Source organism: Diceros bicornis, chromosome 8 (genome assembly GCF_020826845.1).
Source record: "Diceros bicornis minor isolate mBicDic1 chromosome 8, mDicBic1.mat.cur, whole genome shotgun sequence".
In the NCBI taxonomy this organism is placed as follows: domain Eukaryota; kingdom Metazoa; phylum Chordata; class Mammalia; order Perissodactyla; family Rhinocerotidae; genus Diceros; species Diceros bicornis.
The window spans coordinates 84,270,625-84,295,312 of record NC_080747.1 but is presented as its reverse complement, the minus strand read 5'-3'; the positions used below and the strand labels follow the sequence as shown (position 1 = coordinate 84,295,312).

The following is a 24,688-nucleotide window of genomic DNA, read 5'->3' as shown; positions in this document are numbered from 1 at the left end:
AACTTATGAGTTATTATTGGGTCCAGATAGAGATTAATGTCTGCCTATAGGGCACTTGAACTGGGTGTTATATGATTCACCAAATTAAAAAAATGGAAATGATATATACAAAACCAGACTCAGGTAGGTGTGGATGCAACAAGTAAGTTCCACGAGCATGTGGATCAAACTTCTGTGACCCAAAATCCTACTGCTTCACCACCTCTTCCTCAACATACACCTATAGCTTGACGGAGCATTACCTAACTTGTCACCAGAAAAAAAGAAGCATGACATTCGTGTTTGAATGGGTCTGAAAACACACTGGCACCGGTCCAAAGTGAACGGTTGCTGCATTATAACCCCACTCACATTGTCCCTGAGAGAGAAGGGTGAAAGGAAATTCTTCTGGTTGACAGAACTTTAGGCAGTATCTCTAATTGTCCACTTTGCTTGGAGGAAAAGGCCTGAACTATGGATCTATTTTGAGTAAAAGAAGAAAGAATGTATGTTCACTTCAGAATCAAATATACAAACTAGGTTACTAATTAAGAAAATATATCTGGGAAACATGAGCCTACAAGTTACTTCCTTCCATGCAATGATATCCTTATATTCTTTGTGCCTTATATAAAGGCAAGTTAGATTTGCATTCATGTTTTCCAGTTTTCTTTGTGAGTATTTGGACTTGTATAACAAGCCTATAGCCACATTGGTGATTGACAAATGCTTGCTGAATATTTGCTAGAGTTACAATTGAGACCCCAATAGAATCAAGGTTTTATTGGTTTTTATATGGCCGTAAGAAAATTTACCTTGGAAATACTTGCCCTGTGGCAAAGCAATTTCCACAAACATACAGTTCATTTCAAAGAAAAACATATAATCACACAATGTTAGCGTAGTAAAGGCAGAGATCTTGAAGACCTGGAACAGAGATATTATCCCCGAATAATTAGGTACTAGACTAAATTTACATGACTATATGAGTTTGTCAAATGCATAGGAAAGTACACTAAAAAAAAAGAAAAATGTTACTTTACATATATTGTACCTCAATATTCACGACTACAAAAAATAAAGCTGATATGAAATCAATAAAAATTATAAAAATTAAAAAAATGTATCGAGTGGCAACTCCTTAGAGTAACTAAAGGATTTAAAATATATTTTAAACTCTTTTAATTATTATATACCCATAATACTTAACCCTAAAAATTTATGAAGTCAGAATTTGATACAAATCTATATTAATTAGTCATTAATAATTTCAGTACATCTCTAATCTAAAAGTTGACTCTCCTTGGGCCGGCCCTGTGGCTTAGCGGTTAAGTGCGCGCGCTCCGCTGCTGGCGGCCGGGGGTTCAGATCCCGGGCGCGCACTGACGCGCCCCTTCTACAGCCATGCTGAGGCCGTGTCCCACGTACAGCGACTGGAAGGATGTGCAGCTATGGCATACAACTATCTACTGGGGCTTTGGGGAAATAAATAAATAAATAAAATTATAAAAAAAAAAAGTAGACTCTCCTTTAAATGACCTAGTAGATATTAGAGTAACTGAAAAATAAAAAATATTTCCTGAAGAAACCACAACTGACACATTTCCATCAATGATAAATGTGGGATCCATACCTTAAAATGATAATATGCCTAAAGATCCTGGGTGGCATTCTTACAATTTTATTTTGATTACATAAATTCTACTTACTCCTCAAAATTTTACATTCCCAATTTTATCGTATCTATATAAAACATGGAGAATATCCTGGGGACCAGGATTCAGGATAAGCTTGCAATCAGTATCCCATCTCTACCTAGAGTTGTTTCATTAAGCTTCTGCACCAAACAAGGGCATGTGTTCTTGATAGCTCTTTGTTTACGGTCCACGGTCTTCTGTGTTTGGTGGGGTAACTCTGTCTAATTCTGGGATTTCACATTTACAGACTCTACTTTCTCACACCACATTAGCCAATGCCAATTTCATCAATAATAAAGGCAATATTTGATTTCCCCTCTGCCTTATTCTCTTGTTTTATTCCTCAATTGCTTAACAACTCAAGCATTGAAGACGGATATTTATTGTTCCATCCCCACCGCCATCCTCAATACAAGTCCCTGAGTTTTCTTTTACTGAAAAGTGGCTTGACACTTTATTGTAAATGTGCCACATTTCAAAGTAACATACACTGAAATTCCATTCAATATAGCAATAATATGTAAAGTGTATTCAAATGTATATTATGGTATATTTTATGCTATTCATCATGTTACAGTTTTGAGAAAGGTATTTTAACTCAAAAACAAAATTTTAAACTTGAGAAGACACGTGTTAGAAAGTTTGAGAGACTTGCCCAAGGTCACACCGAAACTAAGTCATGAAGCTAGGCTTAAATTCACATTACCATGCCAACCCTGGATTAGGCATCAAACCACACTGCAGGCAACATTACTGAGAAAATTAAATAAACCTGCAGTCCCTTCCTTGGGCTTTCCAATGGACAAGAGCATATGATCAGCTGATCAGATTAAAAAGAGAATTAACTTCAGTTCCACTGGCAAATCTAATTTTGCTATCCTAGTTCTGAGCACAAGAAAACTGTGCTCAGTTTTGGCATCCCCTCATTTCTTTGTTCTCCCTCACTCCCCATTTCTACCTCTTCTTTCCAAAGCACAAGATGGTGACAGTGGTGGAAAAAAAAAGAGTACAGCTAATCACGGCTTGAGAGTAATGACCAAATAGTTTACGTTTTTCTTTCTGAATTCCTTTCATGGACTTGAGGAAGATCTAACTGCGCAAATGAATGCTTTTTAGTCTCTGTTACAAATCAAGGACATGATAAATGTACTCTATGTCCTCAAAGTCTAGCAGAATCTTGCAACTTAATTACATTGGCAAGTATCTGATTATCATTTAGACACTAACGTCTTTGAACAGTTTTGTTATGTGCAGAATTAATTACATATGATGTCTCAATATGAGAATATAACTGAGTAAGAACACATCTTTTGCAAAACCATCTGCGGGAAGTTTATATCAAAATTCACATCCTACTGTGGGGATTGTAAAATATCTTAGAAATGGCTATATACTAGAATATATGTACATATTGAAACAAAGAATAGGATGAATTTCTACTTACTTGAAAGCAAGACCAACAAGCATGTAACCCCCCACCCCTTCCTGACGTCTACATCCTCTGCAGCCATTCTTGACCAGAAGGGAAATAGCAGACCTAGCAAAGTGTGTCTCCTACCACTCCCAGAAGCAACCAGAGGCCTCCTGGGGCCTATGCTCATGGTAAACATGACTTCTGGGTAGAGCTCACACAATAGCAAGTGATCGAAACACTGGGTGCCTCTAGAAAAGTCCTCAACTCTGTTACAGCTCCTGATCACAGCTATACTGCCCCACTGTGACTCCATTCTCTTCTCATAATGTGGTCAAGGGCCTACTTGCATCAGAACCACTTTGGGAGCTTGATAGAATCAGAATTTCCTGGGATTGGGGCCCAGGAAAGAATCATCTATTATGTAACTAAAGAATGGGGTAATTCTTAAGTCCACTCAAGTTTGAGAATTACCATAGTCTTTTTATATTGGTAGTATTTCTAGTACCATATTTGATGAATATAACCACAATTTTTATCTCTCAAGTTTTGCTGATGTAAAAAAAGGAAATGAAGAGTTTAGTCTTTCCAAATGAAGGAAAAAAAATCCAAATAGTTTACAATGTTATTTATTTATTAAGGAACTGAATGTATGTGCATAATAATTCAATTCACTAAAATCATTTAACTTGCTCAAAATCTGCTTTATTTTACTAAAGTAATTATGTTTGAGGGCCAAATTGCCTATTTCCAGACAAACAACGCAATGTTTGAAATTATGTATCTAAAATTTAGATTGCAATTCTGAAGGGAATATTGTATTTCTGATGTTTACCCAAAACTATAAAAAGTAATATAGTGATTTGGGGGATATTTTATAATATAATATAATATGTGGTTAAGTAAAAGCAATTTTAAGAGTGTTCCATTTCATACTAATTTTTATAAAAATTGCTTTTTTACCAGTATTAGTTCCCATGCTCCAGGTGTTATATTAGGAAAATTTACAGTCCAGGACTCAGGCACTAACCTGGTTACAAAACCCAAAGTTGAAAAAAAATTAATGCTCAATTACCTTACCCATGGTTAATATTTTGTACAAGATAGAATACTAAACTTGTTTCTGAACTGAAATAATGAAGCATTGGGAACACCTAATAGGGCTGTTTTCATTGATATTTGACATTTGGAAGTGTATAATATAATAAGATCTATGTGAACTTCCAGAAAAAGAAATATGATTTTAGAATATGAAGAACCAGAAAAAAATTATTACAATTGTTTCTATATTTCTTCTCTCCTATTAAAATATATAAGGATACTGGCCATCAAAAACTGAAGCTCTACATTATACAAAAGTTTTAAAGATAGAGCTATGTGAAGAATAGATGAAAATAAATATTTTAAATTTATTCTTAAACAATATTAGTAATTCATTTTATTTATTGAACCTGATTGCTTAATTACTTACATTTAAAAACAAGGTAGAGAAATAGTTATTCAAATATTGAATTTTCTCCTATATTTTTTCTCTGAGTTTGTAATAATAAGATAATATTGGTATTTAAAAATTTTACCACTTGAACTTGAGGAATTCCTATATCTCAATGCATGTTTAGAATTGTAAGCAAAGTGGAAAATCAGCAACAGATACTTAAAAATATATAGAGAGATGAATGACACAGTTCATTCTCTGGGAATTCTTAATACTTCCTGACAGTCATATTTAACAGATAATTGTCCTTACTCTTCTATGATCCTGATCCTCACCAATCGAAGATTTTATACTTCTCACTCATCACTAGGATTTTCAGATCAGGTATTTTGAAATTCAACAGAATAATTTACCATAATTATCCATAAGTACCATAATGTTGATAAAAATACCTCAATATCAATTCCCTAATCATTTATACCTTTTTATGTGTTTACTTAATAATCATTTAATGATTATTATAAAAAATAATTGTTCAGGCTTTAGCAGATATAAAGATTATGAAGCACAATTCCTGCCCTTAAAGGGGCTTACGTACTATAAAAAGGAGATGGATTTTTACAAATTACCTTAACACAAGGTAGTTTATTTTACTATCTCATTAAGACATGTGGTTGAAGAATCTTCTAACCTTAGTTATCCTAGGATCAGTGTAAAAGTATTACCTTGGAAATAAAGTATCAATAAATCCTTAAGTATCACAAAATGCAGACTTGTACAATTTACAAATCAAAAAATTTACAAAATGTCCCTGTTTGACATAAAAAAAACCTGAAAATGTAACATAAATTAATGTGCAAACCACACTGAAGATTACAAAACTATATATACAAGTGAGCTTTTTTATATATGCACACAAACTCACAATTCAAGACAAATTTTATCAATACTTATTTCTGAGTGGAGGACTGTGGTATATTATAATTTTATTCTTATATTATTCTCTATTTTTCAAATGTTCTACAATGCGCATATATTACTTTCACAAACTTTTTAAAAATTATCCCATACACTTTCATTCATGGCAAACTAGACTGACTTCAACTGAATTTTTATCATTAGGAGAAAACGGTTTCAAAATACTTCCCTACCTGGGTTAAAAATGGTTCATGTTCTCAGATGTCAAACAAAGTGGGACCATAAGATAACACAGCGACCTCTTAGAAGGGGCGTCCATCTAAACCAGTTGTCTCCAGGGTGTCTGTGTCCTTTGAGGGGTTGAGATGGAATCAGGCTTTAGGTAATGACAGCAGACGGCGTCTAGCACCAACCCCAGTGGAAGTTTAGCCAAATATTTCAGGGATAATCCTCATTTTGTCATTTAAAAGCTCTTCAACCTGGTGAAGTTGTTTGTTGGTTAAGTTGTTTCAGTTCCTTTACCTGAAAAAATAGAGATACTGATCCCTAATTCCTAAAGATAAAATATGAAGCCTGGTTGTGCGGTTAGGGCCTGGCACCCAGTAGTCATTGACATGTACGGCAGTGATGATGATGATGATGATGATGATGATAAGTACAATAAAGACTACCAAAATGCAGTGAGTGCCTACTATGCGCCAATGACTGTTCTGCTGTTTCACAGCATTACTTCTTGAACCTCATAATAACCCTGTGACCAGGGACTTTTCTTAGCCCATTTTGTACTTGCGGTGACTGAGGCACTGAGAAAGTAAACACCTCGCCAAAGTTCACATCGCTGTACTAGGAAGACTGTCACAGCAGCAGCAGCCAGCAGCATGAATGACAAGGATTATTAAACTGGTAAAACCACCTAATGCGAACAAACGATAATGGGACTTCCTTTTGTGTTTCACTATTAAAACAACAGTTAATTTCAGAGAGATGTTCCAATAACAAATAAGCATACATCTTGCCGAGGATGACTACCTAAGGGTTACATTGATATGCTCTTCACATTTTAGAAAAGCTATTTCTTCATAGTTACATCCAGTGTTTTAACTAGATTGATGGTATGTGAACGTCTGATGGATAGGGTCCTATCTGCAGCATGCATGCTACTCTTTGCCTTGTTGAGTCCACATGTTTAGAAATCTGTATTAGTTTCCTATTGCTGCTGTAAAAAGTTATCACAAACCTAGTGGCTTAAAAGCAAATTTAAAAAACAAATTTATTATCTTACAGTTCTGAAAGTCAGAAGTCTGAAATGGGTCTCACTGCACTAAAATCAAGACGTTGGCAGGGCTGTATTCCTTCTGGAAGCCTTAGGAAAGAATTCATTCACTTGCCTTTTCCAGCTTCTAGAAGTCACCCACAGTTCTTGGCTCAGGGCCCCATTCCTCCATCTTCAAGCCAGCAACATTGGGCTGAGTCCTTCTCATAATGCCATGTCTCTGGTTCTTCCTCTTCTGCCTCCTTCTTTCACTTATAAGGATGCTTCTGATTATATTGGGCCCACCTAGATAATCCATGATACTCTCCCCATCCCAAGGTAACCTGATGAGCAATCTTAATTCCATCTGCAACCTTAATTCCTCCTTGACACATAACCTAACATATTCACATGTTCAGGGATAAGGATGCAGACATCTTTGAGAAGCCACTATTCTGTCCACCACAACATATGAACAATGCTTTCAGCTCTAGTTCCTTCTCTCCCTTTCCTAAAGCCTTCTGAAGTAAAACAGATACATCTGCAAGTATGCTTTCTGCTTCTCCTTACACAGTATTTGTAGGATAATCCTGATTAAATAGCTTAAATGATCACTGTTCAGATTTTTCATTGAGTCAAAGCAAATGATACATTAGAGTTAATGGGGGGGGGGGGGGGGGTTGAAAATTCCCTTGAGGATGCAAAGCAGTAGGCAGATGCAAGTGATTAGCCTTGCATCCTTAAAGTGCTCTTTATTGCAGGCATTCTACAATATATTTTAATCACACCTGTATTGCAGTTTTGATGATTTTAAATACCCTAATGGCCTTCATTAAAGACACTGTTTTCCTAGCATTTCATTGTAGATAATTCACTTCCTTATTTCATTCACCTCCCACGACCCTGAAAGTAGCCAAACTATCTACATTTTTATGATTATCAGTTGGAAACTGTAGTTGTCTATTCTATCCCTTGTAAAGAAAGTTTCTAAGTTGATTCTATTCATAGGTAATAGGTAATATCGTCTTTTATGTTGCACATTTTTCTATTAAATGACTTTCTACATACATGGCTACTTTATTGATTTAAAAAAAAGAAATGTTCACATGGGAGGAATACCATTCTAATATGGGTATATATGTGTGTTTGTGTGAGAATGAAATGAGTTTATTTCAGAGAGGCATATAGTGATTAAGAGGCCAAGCTTTGGAGTCAGGCTGTCCTGGAGTTCAAATTCAGCTAGCCTCAAGCAAATAATTAACCTCTCTGAGCCTGGATTCCCCCCTGTGACATTTGGATAACACCCCTCATGAAACCAGTTGTTGTGAGAATTAAGTGAGATACAGTATGTACAGCGCTTATCACAGTGCCTGACACCTGTAAGCGCTAAGTAAAACTGTTTCAACCTTCTGGAAAGTGAAATCTGCCTTTGGAGACAGTGTTTGCCAGTGGATAGGATGCAAACTCCTAGAGATCCAGTGACAGGGGATTCATAGGGGGAGAAAGTCATTCCCTTTAAAATATTTCTCCAATCCTGATGACTTCAAGGACAGTGTCTCAGTTTGCAGCTCTTGTGACGTCATGAACTCCAACACTATCAAAGAGAGACTGACCGATGTGCCCAGAGTCTGTCCTTAGCTATAATTTTTTCAACACTATTTTATTTTCAATCTGTTTATTTGTATGGTCACCTTGTATTTACGGCAAGCGGTAATAATTTTTCATTCATGGTAGTGATATAAATGTTCCTTTAAAATATATTATATTTAAGCTAAAAAAAAAATTTAGTCTACAGAAAAATTTTTGTTACACGAGAGGATAGGTAGCATAGCCAAAAACTGGGGAAGGTCTTACGAGAATGACTGAAATTTGCAAAACACTGTCCCAGGGGACGGTACTCATGACTGCATTCTGAAATGAGTAGTGACTTTCTGGAACAGCAGTTTCACATCAGGAGTTGCCCCCGGTAGTCAGAGAAAACACTCTAAGCTGTGGTTCGCCCTGCTAACTTGTTCTTATGACTGAATGAGACAGATCCTGGCAGGCTGAGGGTTTTTGAGTCATCTGATGTTGAATTAGAGTGAAGATGAAAAGATATAGAGCCATGCAGTTTCTCCTATCCATATTTCACTTAAATATAGTCCCCGAGGGCTGGAGCCCCATTTGTGTGTACCCCTTGAACCTAGAACAGGAGATTAAGGATTCGTGTTTGAAAAATGAATGAATGAAAGATACTACTCCTGCATAAGACTACAGAGGCATTAATCCCCTCTTTCTTGATGAACATTCTCAATCCTGAATGCCTAGACAAAGGAATTTTAATTTCTGCAGTGTTTTTCTTCTAAGATAAGAGATATGAATTGAATTACTATTATGAGCCAATTTTTCTTCTGAATAATTCTGATGATCATCAATATACATAATACCTCCTGGACATCAGAGAGGTTGCATCGCTTGCAAAAGGTGAAGGTCCCTTCATGACAGAGCGAAGACTCGAGCCTGTGCTTATTTGACCTCAAATCAAATGCTATGGAAAAGTACTTCCTATGTTTAAAAACTAGTCAGTCTTTCTTTAGATTAATTAATAATAATCTTGTATGGAGGATGATCTATTCTTTTGTCCAATAAATAACTGGATTTTCCTCTCTTTGTTTTCTTTCGTTTTTAACATTGCGCAATAGATTTACATGAGAGAGAAAAATCAAAATATTTACTGATGACATGAACAAATAGCCATACAAATATAACTTTAAAGTGCATATACAAATATTAAACATAAGTACAACGCTCAACAAGCAAAACTATTAAAAGTAAACAGAAAAATAAAAACTAGTACATACACCAGTTTTTTCTACTTCCTTTTAAAGTCTTTGTTAAATATTTTCAATTATGTGCATGTATTATTTTAGAAACAAAATGAGTTAATCTTCCAGACCTACATAGAGGATATTAGATTTCATTTGCTTTTAGACCCTAATCATATTTTTCTATTTGTGCCAGAAGATATTTTAATTAGCTAAATATGCTAAATTTTATTAAAAGGTTATAGAAATCTTAGTAAAAATAACTAAACTACTAGTTATCAGATTAAAAGTTAATTTAATATTGGGAAATGCCTTAAAATTATCTTTTTATAAAGGTTCTATGAATTTTTAAGATTTTTGTCTTAATCATAGGAAGCCCATCTCAAACCAAACCACTGAAAAAGAATGCCCAAACCAGGGTGGTTATCTAAGGGTAGAGAGAGGACTCAGAGGCTATTCAGAAATAGGGCATTCAGAAATTACTGCACCTTTATTTATCCTTTTTCATAAACTTAATTGGTTACTCTAACGTCACTCTTTGTACTAGCTGATCAGCAAGCATTCATTAATGTGCTTATCTCTGCTAAACGAATGCCAGAGGCTACCCCTTCCTTTAAAGAGCATCCAATCTACTCGAGTAATAAAAGTCATTGTCGTACTAATGTTGTTTTCTACATGGCCTGCTAAGTTAGTCAATCTCCAAGACATAAAATTCATTCTCTGTCTAAATTATTTGCATTTATATCAGTTACTGTTGTTTTCGGTAGGAAAATATTTCAGCAATAATTTATTTGGGTGACTCTTAATAGCCCATATGTTTGCTTCAAACACGTGTTTCATTGACAAACATTTCTAACATGGAAGCAATCTGCTTATGGCCATGCAATCAAGTTGCTCTCAATTTTGGAATGTTTTGATGAATGAAATCCCAATATTTAAGCAATGTGAGGCCACTTATATAGCTTACATGATTATTGACATAGTGGCGGGTTTACATAGTCTAACGTGAAAATATCTGCAAAATCATTTCCTCAGCTGAGATGCACACACGCTATTTAAATACCAACTGCATAAACACTCACACTTCAAAATATTCTTATGTTAGAACTCCCTATGCACATTCCTAGTTCCATTTCATTCACACACTTTTCTTTTCCTAACAGATAATCACCTTCTGATTTTCCTCCCATTCTCTTTAGCACATTCCATAATCAAAGCTCCAACCTGAATGGTTGGAATTAATCATAAGAGAATTAAAGAAACAGACAAATTGTGTGTGCCCTACTCAGCCTACCAATGCCATTTTCCCTCCTCTGTATCTCCTTCAGCTTCTATTCCTATTATAAGCCTCCCTCCCTCTCACTCATTCACAGTATGGCCATCAGTAAAGGATCAGAACTTTATTTACACAATGGTATGAGTAGCACTGAGGAAAACATAGCTAAAAAGAGGGCTACCAATCTCTGGCTGAAAGAACCATCCTCTCACGAGGATGGTGTTTGCCATTTAATAGGGATGATAACTTTGTGCAAAAGCACTTATTTCTCTACCAGTGTTAAGATGACAATGGACAATGCATCTCATGGTTAAATATTTTTTTGAAACAGATTTGAGGAAATTGAAGAGGCATGGTTAGTTGCAGAATTTCTCAGACAATTGGAATGTTCTGATATGCATATTCAAAACTTATTTCACCCCAGAACACTTTTTCCCAAGGAAAATATATGCTACAGAATACAGTGTGGACAACACAGTACCAAAGGAACAAAGCCCTGGACTGTGAGCTCAGGTTTCCCGGGTATTGGGCATCAGGAAGAGAAGTACGAGTCACCCTTGGTAATGTCCCACATGGCTGCTCACCTACGCACCCGGCAACGGCCATAACAACCATAAACTACAGGGCACCTACTATGCGGTAAAAATTACTAAACGTTCTCTCACCTTTTCATCATAAGGCACAGAAAGGTCTCATAATAGAGTTATCTAAGTGATGCAGCTAGGCTTCGAACTCAGAATGAGAAACTTAAGGCTAGATTTTTATATGAACCAGATCAGAAAATTATTCTAAGGGGTCATATAATAAAATACTACATAAGAACATACTTTTAAATGAATCTTCTGTATTTTCCTAAGGAGAAGCAGAAATGAAATGTATGTTAATTGCTAATTTCTCAGCAGAATGGCCCTCATAAAAGAAATAAAAAAGCTGTCCCTTTCTGTCCGTAATTACAAATGCTTTCTAACTACCTGTAGGTTACTCAGAACTAGAAATCTGCTTAGAAGGACTCTTTCCATTATTCTGCTGACCCTCAAAGATCCAGGGGAGACATCGTATAGATTTACACCCTACAGGGAATACAGTTCTCAGACATAATTTAAGCAATTCTGAATATATCACTAAAGCTTTATAACCTATATAATTATATCTACTATTATTTTTACCTATATGATGATACTAGAAATGTTTTTATCACAAACTCTGAGACAACTCCACTATGATCCAGTTTTTGTGTGTGTGTTGTTTTTTTGTGCTGGGGGCAGGGAGATAATATATGATATAGCTGTGGACTAAGTCTCCTTCAAGAATAAAGAAATGAAAATTAACCACATTTTTATTTTAAAAAATATGATGTCTAAACAGAATTAAATTCTCAAAATGAGAAAAATGGTCTTTACCCATTAATTATTTTCCCTGAAGACAACACACAATTGCATACATAGTACCGTACAGTTTGTTTTTATAGCAGATCATCAGTTTCACCAAGTTCAATTTTTGTGAATATCCAAAGAAACATATGTTTGAGATATTACAGTGTTTAATATAGTGATGAGAAAAATTAAACTGGAGAACTGAAAGAACATTTATATGAGGCTCTCACTCCTGGGATTCATATGTATATGACACCAGAAGTGCAGAGCATGAGCCATGATAAAAGTGCAAGGTGAATACTAGCTCACGCTGAAAGTAATCACATCTGCCATTTGCCAAGCACCTGCTATGAATGCTCCAGGCACATCACACACAGAATTACATTTAATCATCATCACGCTCCTATAAAATAGGTGTGTTACCCGTTTCAGACATAAAGAAATTGGATCTTAGATAAGTAACCTACGCAAAGTCACATAAAAAGTAAGTGGCAGATTCACTATTTGAGTTGATATAGATGGATATACGTATCAGCATCGATAATCAACCCACAGATGCAAACACAACTTGGAGCCTTAGTTATCTTTTAAAATAACATTTATCAATGTTAAATTGGAATGATGTATATGAAAACAGGTGAGAGATTAGGAGATTATTTGACTGGTCTATAATACGAATAAAAATCTTGATATATTTTAAACTGCAATTCTATATGCATAGCCAAAGATCTATCTTAAATTATTTTTTTTAAAAAAGTGTTACATGGAGTTTTTATTTTTCATCTTAACATCTTATACAGTTTAATACCAACGAATAAAAATTTAGGTATTTTCTCTTCCCATAATTTCAATGCAGAGGTCACATTTCCCAACTCATGATTCCACAAATGAATTCTGTGATGTTACATGAAATGACATTTTAAATATAGAAAGCAATATCTTGTTACATTTGTTCACAGAACCACATCAGGAAAGTTCAACCTTCATGTGGTTGTAACACGAATGAGTGGAAAGTTTTCAACTTTGTCATTTGATTTAAATAAACCGAGTTAGTATATATTTCGTCTGAAACCTAAGACCTTTTCTACACAGAATTTTCAACCCAAATTAATCCAATAGCAGATTCAATAGCATTTCACAAGTCAGCACACAGTCATGTAGTGCTTAATGACAGAGATACATCAAGAAATGCATTGTTAGGCAATTTCATCACTGTGCGAACATCATAGTGTACTTACACACACCTAGATAGTGTAGCCTACTACACGCCTAGGCTATATGGTATAGCCTATTGCTCCTGAGCTACAAACCTGTACAGCATGCTATGTACTGAATACTGTAGGCAACTGTAACACAATGATAAGTATTTGTGCATCTAAACACAGAAAAGGTACAGTAAAAATACACTATAAAAGATAAAAAATGGCACACCTGTATAGGGCACTTACCATGAATAGAGCTTGCAAAACTGGAAGTTGCCCTGGGTGGGTGTTTGAGTGAGTCGGTGAGTGAATGTGGAGGCCTAGGACATCACTGGACACCACTGTAGACTTTATAAACACTGTACACTTAGACTAAATTTATCCCTATGAAAACACCTCCTGTGGTGGGCATGAATGGATAGGGGTTCTCTCCAAACTGCTAGAGGAATTGTGAACTATGTTAGCATTTTATGAGAGTTATCTGGTAATATTTATTCCACAATATTTCATAAGGGAGAAATCAAACCTCTAATGGATTTCATTGGAATTTTTTTCTGAAAGTTTAGAACAGTGCTACCCCAAAAAAATGCAATGCAAATTACAAATGCAAGACACATATATAATTTTAGGTTTTTTTAGCAGCCACATTAAAACAAAAATACAGGCATACCTCAGAGATATCATGGGATTGGTTCCAGACCACAGCAATAAAGAGAATATTGCAATAAAGCGAGTCATGAAATTTTTGGTTTCCCACTGCATATAAAAGATATGTTTACCCCATACTGTAGTCTAGTAAGCGTGCAATAGTATTATGTCTTAAAAAAATGTACATACCTTAATTAAAAATACGTTATTGCTAAAAAACGCTAACCATCATCTGAGCCTTCAGCGAGTTGCAATGTTTTTGCTAGTGGAGGGTCTTATAAAAAACACAACGACTGTAAAGTGCAATAAAGCAAAGTGCAATAAAACGAGGTATGTCTGTAAACGGGTGAAATTCATTATAATAACATTTTATTTAATCCAATAAATTCAATATATTTTTCCACATATAATCAATATAAAATTACTGGGAGATTTTATATTCTATTTTTTGTCCCAAGTCTTCAAAAACCAGTGTGTACTTTACTTTTACAGCACATCTTAATTTGAACCAGCTATTTCAAGTGCTCAAGAGCCACACATCTCATGGAAACAGTGTTGGGCAGCACAGTATAGTGATTTTTGTTCATCAGCAGATAGAAAGCATGTAAGATTTCACTAATCTGACATCATAGAAAAATCTGCACTCTATATACCCTTGTCAGGGAATACAATTTCGAGTTCACTGTCATTTATTATCAAAATCTTATATGTAACAACTAATTTGCAACAAGCATTGCCAAAATTTATAATTAAGTTACCAACTTGTTTGAATGTGTTTTTATTTAGCAACATTCAGTTTCTCAGATTCAGACAGGAAGAATAGAGTTGGATGGACTTATTTAGGGTGGAGTTATATCAAGTGAGTGTGACAGAAAAAGAAATGGATCAGGGAGTTGAAACATATGCACAGATATGATTGTAATAATGATTCATGGATTCCAATTTGGATAAAAAGGAAGGGATGATGAATAGAAAGTAAAGCTATGGAATAACTTAGCGTTGAGCCAAAGTTTTCATAACAAAAAATATAAACTATTTTCCATTGATACTCATGCTGAGAGAGAGAGAGCAAGAGAGAAGGAAGGAGGAGAAGGCACTCCAGAAACATGGAAGAAACAAAGGAAAGAAGGAAGGGAAAAAATGAGACAGAATATTTAAACACACTAGAAAATCTGTTTAACATGTGTTCCTAATGGAATTTATGGAACTTAGTCTCTGAAAGTTTCCATAGGAGAAAATCCCCTTTGGTGTGATACCATCAGCTTTTGAGTACAATAAATTGTTATAGTAGCATTGATCTTAAAAATAAAAATAAAATCCTTTCCTTGATGCCACATCTCTTTCAGCTGCTGCCATCTTTCTACACTCTGGCAGCCATGCTTTCAAAAGGGTTGTCTGCACGGTGTCTACATCCTCCCTTACCTTCACCCTTCAACTCTTTCCAGTTTGGCTTTCATTCCCTCTGCTAAAGCTACTATTTCTGCCCCTAAGGTCATCTGTAAGTTTCATGATGCCAAATTCATTGGCTAAATTTCAGTCCTCAATTTACGTGAACTATTGAAAGAATTTGGGCCAGTTCACCTCTATTTTCTTCCTGAAACATTCTATTTTTTGAATTCTTACCATTATACTCTTTTGTTTGCCTTCTTTTCTTTTTAGCCTCTCCTCAATCACACTGGACAACTTCTCCTTCTCTATCAACACTTAAATGTTTGCTTTCCACAGGACTCTATCCTGGGTCATCTTTTCTTTCTACTCTAAATGCTTTCCTATCTTATCTTATTTACTGATGCATTTTAAATGCTATATTTTTTCCAATTTTGTATCTCCAGCCTGAATCACCTTTCTGAGCTCCAGATCATAATATCAAATTGCTTACTTTACATCTCTACCTGAATATTTCTCTGGTACCTCAAATATAACATTTCCAGAATTGAAATTTGGATATTCTCTCATGCCCTCACAATTTCCTCCTGCTCCTTCATTCTTTTCTGTTGGAGTAAATGAGAACTTCATGATCCTCCCAGCTTTCCGTGCCACAAACCTGAGTCATTCTTCACATCTTTTTCCCCCTCAGACTCCACATCCACTATATCACAAAAGGTATGTAAGTAATAGTCCCAAACAAAGTTGTCCACTTGGCCCTATATATTACCAGTTTGTAAACTCCCAACTGTTCAACAACTTCCATTGTGCCCTCTTCCAATCCATTGTACTGACGTCAGCTCACATGGTCTTCTAAAAACAAAAATCTAGTCATGTCATGCCTCTGTTTTAAAGCTCTTCAATAGCTACTCATCACACTTAGGGGACTTTTTACACAGATTTATGCAACTTAGTTTCGGTTTACTTTTCCAGCTTCTTCTTCTGGAACACTCTCCCTTGCTAATTATAACACTGTGAGTGCTTGTCAAATCTTGAAAAATTTTTATCATTCTGTGTCTCATTCTTTCACCTACATCATTACACTTAATTGAGTATAACTGAGCTTCATTAATTTGTGCCTCTCTCTTCAGTTTAGCAGGAGCACATGGAATTCTGATCTGGTTTTCCAAGGTGATCATTAATCCCATTATTAACATATCATCTGTAACTTAATAAGGATACTATACTTTCCACTCTATAACAAAAAAAATATGTTGATCAAGTACCAATCTCTGAAGTACAATACTTTAACTTTGCTTCAGACTAATACCAATCCACTGATATCATATATAAAGTTTTCATAATGGCTTGTCAGTGCTGTTATTTTTCTTCATTTGCCAGGGAGAAGATAATAGCTAGTAAATTATGCTAGTTTTATACCTCCACTTCCTTTTTTACTAAAATAAACGTCAAAAGCATTCTCTCACTCTGTATGCCTCAATTTAAATATATTTTTAAAATTTGACAGAAACAGTATGCCATAATTTTTTCAGATAAAAACATCCTATTAAGAAAATATGAAAAAACAGTTATAATTTTATAATCAATATAATTTTATAACTACATAATTCAAAACTATAAACTTCTTAATAGTGCTTAACTCTTATAATATTAACCTTTGAGTGAATTATTTCCTCACCCACTCTAGAGACTTCAAGTTTAGAGAAAAACATAGCTATGGATTTTCTTCAAATTTCAGTAATAGAGCCAGAAAACCCCAAATATTCTTATGTGGACACTACTAGACTTACTCATAATGCACCCTATTCTCAGTGCATAAAAGGAATAGATCTAATTCTCAGATTGTTTAACTTTCTTTTTCTTTTTTTTTTTTTAAAGATTTTATTTATTTATTTTTTACCCCCAAAGCCCCAGTAGATAGCTGCATGTCATAGCTGCACATCCTTCTAGTTGCTGTATGTGGGACGCTGCCTCAGCATGGCCAGAGAAGCGGTGTATCAGATTGTTTAACTTTCAATGGAAGATGCATAGCAGACATTATTTTAACAACAACAACTTTCTAAAAGAGAAGCTTATGGGAATAAAAGTGGCAATGTTTGAGAGATAAAGGTACTCTAGTCCAAACTCATTTTTCCTCCAAAAAAGAAAAATTCATTCAAACTAGCTCATGTAAAGAGAAGACCATTGTAAGGCTACCACAGGCATTTCACAGACAGACAAGATCAGATAAACAAGTGCAGCTAGGTCTTCCGTGGCCTGGAAATGCAAAGTCAGAAATTAAGATTGCTCCCTCCGCCTTTCAGTCCTCTTCAATTCTCTCATCTCATCTTCTTTCTAATTACCCATCTTGCACATCAGTCAACCGGCTGTCATCCTCCGTTGTATATCAGATCAAACATTGACCTTCAACTGACAACAGTCTCATTATCTCTTGTTTGAAAGGAAAGAAGGGCTTTGTTGAGTCCAACAAATCTGTAAAAGCCAGACGACATTCATCATTAGCCATTAAGTGGCCAATGGGCTGGCTGCTTTTGAATCAAGTACCTATTCTTGGCCCAAGTGACTGTCTTTGGGAATCTGGATGATACAAGTTCTACTCATTTTACATGCTATAGATGGACAGGATATGATAAAGCAAGGGTCTCTGACCTACAGATATATGCCTGGAGTAGTGAGAGCTGTAAACTCTTATTGAAAAGAGACAAGAGAAAATGAAGGAAATTATCTCAGTAATTGAAACCAAGGTAGATTTTTGCCTCAATTTTATCTCACTCACTTTCCCAGTAGTGACATAGTAGTTTACTAATTGTACTAAAAATGCAGTTGTCTCCTGAAACTTTTAAATTGTATCAATATATTAAATGTAAATAAAATGTGATGGACCAATGTGGAAAATGTGCAAACCTTAGAGATTCTTCAATCATAAGGAATATTTTACAACTTGTCATTACAGTGACATGATTTTATAGAATCATACCCTTTTGTGTTTCTCTACCCCTAAAAAAGACATGGTGACTTAGAAATCACAACTTTAACAGTTTAGAAAAGTTTTTGTATGAAATGAAAGAGCGCAATGAATTATTAAATATTTTCATACGATTATAATGAACAATATAACTTCTTGTCCAAAGTAGGTGCTAATCTTCTGATGCTCTCACTTATCGAGGTAATGTGATATCCATATGAATTCAAAATAGGAACACAATAAATGGCAGCTATTAAAAGAAGGTCAAAATTTCAAGTGTTCTTGATACTATGTTATTCTTCTGAAAGTTAGGCACAATCCTATGGCCAGCTTGGAACAAAAAAGGAATTGATCCTGACAAAAGGATGAGGCTTAGTCCTCAGCGTGGATAATGACCAAAAAATGAGGCAGAGAGTAAATGGAATTCTAAGTCAGAAACTGTGCTTGTACTTTTCAGTGTGTCTTCCTTGTAAAGTGGAACACACAAAAAAATGAAGAAATGGTAATTACTAATTTGGAAAAGTGGTAGAGGAGCTTAAAAGAAAGGAAAATATGACACATGGTATGATAAAACATAACTTATTTTAATGAACGAGATACAAAGGAAACCTTACAAAAGACCACAGATATTGATGAATTACTTCTCACGATTATAAAGGGAAGTAGTCTTTCTGGATTATTTCAACGAGGAGCACTTGGAAACAACAAAGAAATTTCTGCCCAGTGGCCTATGTCTAAAAGGCTCATTATTTTTCTCTGAGTGAAAAATAAATACAGAAGGGGTATAACTTCATACAATATCTGATATTTTCACCACTCGGACTATTTCAATGTCTGGAGTAAAACTTAGATACCATTCTTTATATTTAAAACAGGAAAGAATTACAAGGCCATATAACAATTTATTTTAAAATAATAACTTCTGGAATGTTTGCTCTCCTATTCTTATTTCATAGCTTTCTCCAAAATGACTATAAGATATTCTATAATATATAAAGTAATAAATTAGTAACTGTAACTTAGGTGATCAGGTAACAGCCATTTAAATTCTTAAAACATGTGATTTATATTTGGCAGGAATGATATTCTTTACTTCACATTGGATTTTTACTTTATTTTACCTTTTTCTGTATGAGGAAGATCAGCCCTGAGCTAACATCCGATGCCAATCCTCCTCTTTTTGCCAAGGAAGATAGGCCCTGGGCTAACATCCATGCCCATCTTCCTCTACTTTATATGGGACGCCGCCACAGCATGGCTTAACAAGCGGTGCATCGGTCGGCACCCGGGATCCGAACCTGCGAACCCCGGGCCACCAAAGCGGAGCGCAGAAACTTAACCGCTACACCACCGGGCCAGCCCTACATTGAATGTTTTTTTAATCCAGCAGTAAATATTTTGGTAAAACAGATTTTCCATCTTCTTATAATTTAATTAAGTATCCCACAATTTTTGGTTTCATGCTTAGTTTTTAACATGTATTTATATATTTTTTTAATTGAGTCACAAATGGTACTCTGTGATATGGGAAAATAAAACATGCTCTCATTTTGTCCTACTAAATTCCCATTTTATTCTTTCCTGTAACTGCTTTAGTCTAATACCCTTTTAATCAATCTATACTTAGTTCTTTTCATTATGCATTCCTTTGTTTCTCCTCTCAGAACTATTTAACCACAATATTTCTCCAAGGATATGGCAGTGTCTTTCCACAGGAAGCCATACTCCCCAATTTTTTTTTGATGTGGGAGCTTGATGGCTTCATTTATTTAAGCTTTCCCCCAAGTCAACATGAGGCAGTTTCTCAGTAACAACTCCATCTTTTATATGTAAATATGACACTACTGACCAATGACCTAAGAATTAAAATAACAGCTAACATGTATTAAGCAATTACTATTTGCTATGCCCCTCTGAAAAGCACCTCACATGCTTTTCCTCTTTAAATCCTCAAAACCACTCTTTCAAATAAATGTTATTGTTTTCCCCACTTTTGCTTTTTAAATGGACAAACTGAGAAATGACAGATTTAGTTATTTATCAAGATCATAGAGTGGATAAGCAATGATGTTCAACTGGATGTGAGGCCATCGGAGCCCAGAGGCCATCATAAATAGGGCATGGGCACCTACACTACGTGTTCAGAGAGACGTGCCAAACAAGTGCCTGCTGCTTATCACAAGTAGAACACCAAATACACTGCTGTTTAAGCTGAAATCCTAAACAGCTAGATATTATAGAATTATTCCACATTAAAGTGAAAATGCCCTAAGACAGCTACCTCTCTTTAAAATCGTAGCAAAAGTAACCTCATCAGAACGTTTCCAGCTGGTCTGAAGAAAGCAAGTTTTACCAGCCACCAGAGGTGAACCAGGGGATCTCCTTGGAAGGACACATCTAGGTTGTTAGCTACACTGGAAGGCTGCAGTCAGAGTAAAAAGTGTCAAATCTTCAAAAGCTTCAAGGCAGAGGAGAGAGACCTAAACAAACCAGGCCCCGCAGAAGCTGCAAATAAGCATGTTGCACATAGTGAGACAAGATAGATGCTTTCTGTTTTTAAGCTAATAAATTTAACTCCCTTCATAAGAGGCACCAAATAATACTAATAAAAAATACAAAACCTATGAGGTGGAGAATAATCTGTGCTTTAATAAATAAACAGTCCTTATTGAAGGTAACAGTTGGAATTCAATTTTAAAAATCATTAGTTTTGGGATAAAGCAAGGAGGAATTTCTCTTTTGGACATTGATAGACAGTATCTAGTTAAACCAGAAAATACAGTCTAAATGGAATTTTCATCCACTGTGCATCATTCTTACATTGTTTTAGCACTGGGTATCATGTTTCCTGCTTCCATTAAAGGACAAGTTGGATACTCTTAGATTTTTCTGATGGCAGCATACACAAATGTCACTACAAGTATACCACATACCTCCTGCTAGAAATATAGTATCTTCACAGGCGTGGAACCGTGTTTACCATTTTAGATTGCGTTTAGCATTTTACACTCATATTACTCAATAACTCTTGCAGGAGGATAAAAATTGTTGGTGAAGTGATGAATGAATAATCTTCAAATAATTATTAGTTATGGGACAATGGGCAAATCACTCCTTGGGTTTCAGTTTTCTCTTCTCTAAAATGAAGCAGTTGGACTAACTGACTCTTAATGTACCACGTCAAGCTAAAGTCTACGATGCCGTGGAGACGCTTGCGTAAAGCAGAGAGAGAGAGGTCACACACAAAAGCTCTCCATTAAGAAGAGGATTAATCAGAACTAGTTCCCTTAGAAGACTACTCATATCTAGGAATGGGTGTGGGTTAATATAAAAGATAGCTCATTATAAGAAAAATTTCATGACCTTGGCCACAGGAGGAGGGAAGTGAAGCAAGTCATAAACAGCACATTGGGAAGGAGCAAAGGAGATGGGGAACATGCCTGGGAGGAACAGGAGTACGCAGAATGAGTCAGAAGTTGGTTCCCATCACTCTAGCGTTATTCATAATAGCATGTACCTCAAAGTATTACTTCAGTATTAATTGAAATAAAAGTCACTTTCTAGCTAAACTGCTCAATCTAGAAGTTTGAAACAAACCGTAGTCCATTCTAGTTAACTAAATTGTTAAGCTGAAATTACAAAAGAGCTAATGTGGTCAAGGTTCAAAAGACCTGGCCGGTTTGTTTACAGACGCTAGCAAAGGCTGCTCTGCTGCAGTCCAGCGCCCACGCTTCGCACCAACGGCAACGTTCAACATTCGAAAGGTTAGCACAGCAAGACATCGTGGGTTCTCATTTCTTTCTTGTGGTTTTGCATTGTCATAAACATATTTCCCATTTTAACTGAAAAGCAGTCTTCTAAATTTTATATATTAAAAAATACAATAGCCAAGAGAAGCAGCTAAAGCCAAAATTACATTATCTAAAAAATGCTAGTAAGCTATAAGAAATTCTATTCAGCAAATTAATAGACTTTCACTCAGATTTTCTTGTTGCATTTCTAATTGTGAACCTCTCCAGTAATCTTAATACCCAAGTGGAGGCTTTTTCTAAAACTTTCAAAACTGAACACTGTTCATGATCATTATCAAGTTCACAAATGCATTTGAAATACTTCCAAAAGAACTAACTATAACTGCTTTAAGTCCATTTGACCTATTATATGTACGTATGTATTCAACCAAATCGCCCGTTTCTCCTTTTCCCAAGTGAGCCGAGTCTGCGGAGCCAGGAGGCTCTCCAGAGCGACCTGTCCGACGGGCAGGTCGGCGCCTCCGGCGATTCCCGGGCGGGACTCCTACGGCGGCAGCCGAGCGGGCGACGCCGCCAGCAGGCGGGGCGCTAGACCGCGCGGACTCAAGCCTCGGGGCCACGCGCAACCCGACCGCGCGCGCACGACGTGAAGACTCGCTCCGAGGGGCTCCGAGACCAGAGCCCCTGTGCGGGTGCCCGGCGCCCCGGCGCGCGCAGCGCCGGGGAAGGGCGGCCTGGCCGTCCGCGCGCCGCCGCCCCGGGGCCCGACTGGCCGCTCCCTCCCGCCGCCCCGGACGCGCGAGCACCCACCTGGGGGCGCGGGGCCGCGGGGGGCCCGCCCCCGGCTCGCGCCCGGCCCGCCCGGAGCCGCGGGCAGCATCGCGGCCGAGCCCGCCGGTCCTGTCCTCCGCCCGCCGGTCCTCTCCTCCGTCCGTCCCCGCCGGTCTCCGGAAACGCGGCGCGGCCGCGGCTCTGCGGCGCCCGGAGGAAGTGAAAGCGCGCGGGCCCTGCTCGGCCCCCGCTGTAGGCTGCTTTGGTTTCTCCGAACACCCCCTGGCCCTCTTCCCTCCTCACCTTTTCCCTCCGGACGTCTCTAGAGCTGTGTTCCCTCCAGCTGGAGCTCTTCTGTCCCGTCCTAGGCCTTCCAGGCAGAAGTAGGGATGCCAGAAGTAGACGCTTGCTGGCAGAGAGGAGTAATAGATGTAGCTATATAGAGATATGGATGTATAAATGAAGGTAGAGATACGGATGTAGGTGTAGATGTATAGTTGCATTTTTAAAAAATATTTCATCTCGCCCAGACGTTCTAGGCTAGATTCATAAATTGTAAAGTGATTTTAAGTTCCACATAAAATTTATTTCCTACTCCTGCTCTAGGTCAGAACTGGGCCCAATGAAAAATTAGCTATGGCTCTAAATAGGTCCTCAAACAAGAGTTTTCCTTGTTTGTTTGCTTTAAAGACTGAGAAATACTCTGAGTTTCCCCAGAGCTTTAAAATAAATGTCCATTCTTCTCTCAAGGATCACTAAATGAGTAATTTGCCTTTTGAAGTTGAAAATATTGTTGAAGAATCAATTTGAAGATTTAGTAATAATTTGTGGTTTAAATGTCACTCTACCCTTTTTAGAAAAAAAACCTAAAAGGAAGTCTTGTGTAGCATCTATCTCACACAGTCTTTTTTAAGAATACCATAAATATCAAGTATCAAAGGATCAAAACGTTAACTTTTTGCACATAACTGGACTTGCTTTCATACTTTATAACATAATGAAGAAAACTTGGAGAAACAGGTGAAATGTCAACAAGTTTTGAAAACTATCATAGTTTAAATATATAAATAGTTTAAACTATATATTGATCTGCTTTCCAATAGCTCCTTTAACGTCGTTATTAATTTTAAGTTGATCTTCTGTTTTGGAAATAATGAAGTGAGAGATTCTATCTAATTTATGAAATAATATGTTGACGAGCTTATTGTCTTCTGTAAATGCCTGTTTACTAAGAGCCTTCAGTATAATAGAGTAAGGACAGAGGGTTTGGATTACAGGGTACATATAAACTCTTAGTATTTTCAGGAAATCAGTTCTTAGGAAAGCATGTCTTCTTAAACTGGCCCATTGGGGAGACAATGTCCTAATTGATGCATTTGCTAGTATATATATATATTTACTTCACAAAGGATACTTTGACCACGGTTTTGAGGAGGAAGGAACAATCATGAACACTTCAGCTTATGCACCTCAGTTAAGTGTCCAAATCTTCAAAGGCATCCCAGTTTGTCCTATGGAAATACACAACACTCACTCTTTCCATGCACACGTAGATTTGTTAATAAGGATGGTCTTTGATAACAAAGTGTACCTGAAGCACATATGGAGCAGCCTTGCTCTAAGAAGATACCTGGACTGGAAGTTAGAAGGCTGCAGTTGCCATCTTGACTCTCCACCTTGCTATCTGGGTGACTGGGGCAACTAATATTTCTGAGCCTTACATAATCTCAGCTAAATGAGGAAACTGGAATAACTATATTCAAGTCTCTGCCAGCTATACAATTTTATGACCCTGTCTCCTATAACACACATAGAATAG

The 24,688-nt window shown here is 36.5% G+C and overlaps 1 protein-coding gene across 3 annotated transcripts in view; it reads right to left on the bottom strand.

Annotated features, from left to right (window-relative positions):
• Positions 1-22,983, bottom strand: part of BANK1 (B cell scaffold protein with ankyrin repeats 1) — a 316,316-nt gene extending 293,333 nt beyond the window's left edge. For all 3 annotated transcript variants that reach the window (XM_058547580.1, XM_058547581.1, XM_058547582.1), the window contains exon 1: positions 22,909-22,983. In XM_058547580.1, the coding sequence (XP_058403563.1) occupies positions 22,909-22,978 (70 nt within the window). In that variant the 5' untranslated portion in view covers positions 22,979-22,983. The remainder of the gene's footprint in view (positions 1-22,908) is intronic.
• Between the last annotated feature and the right edge of the window lie 1,705 nt (positions 22,984-24,688).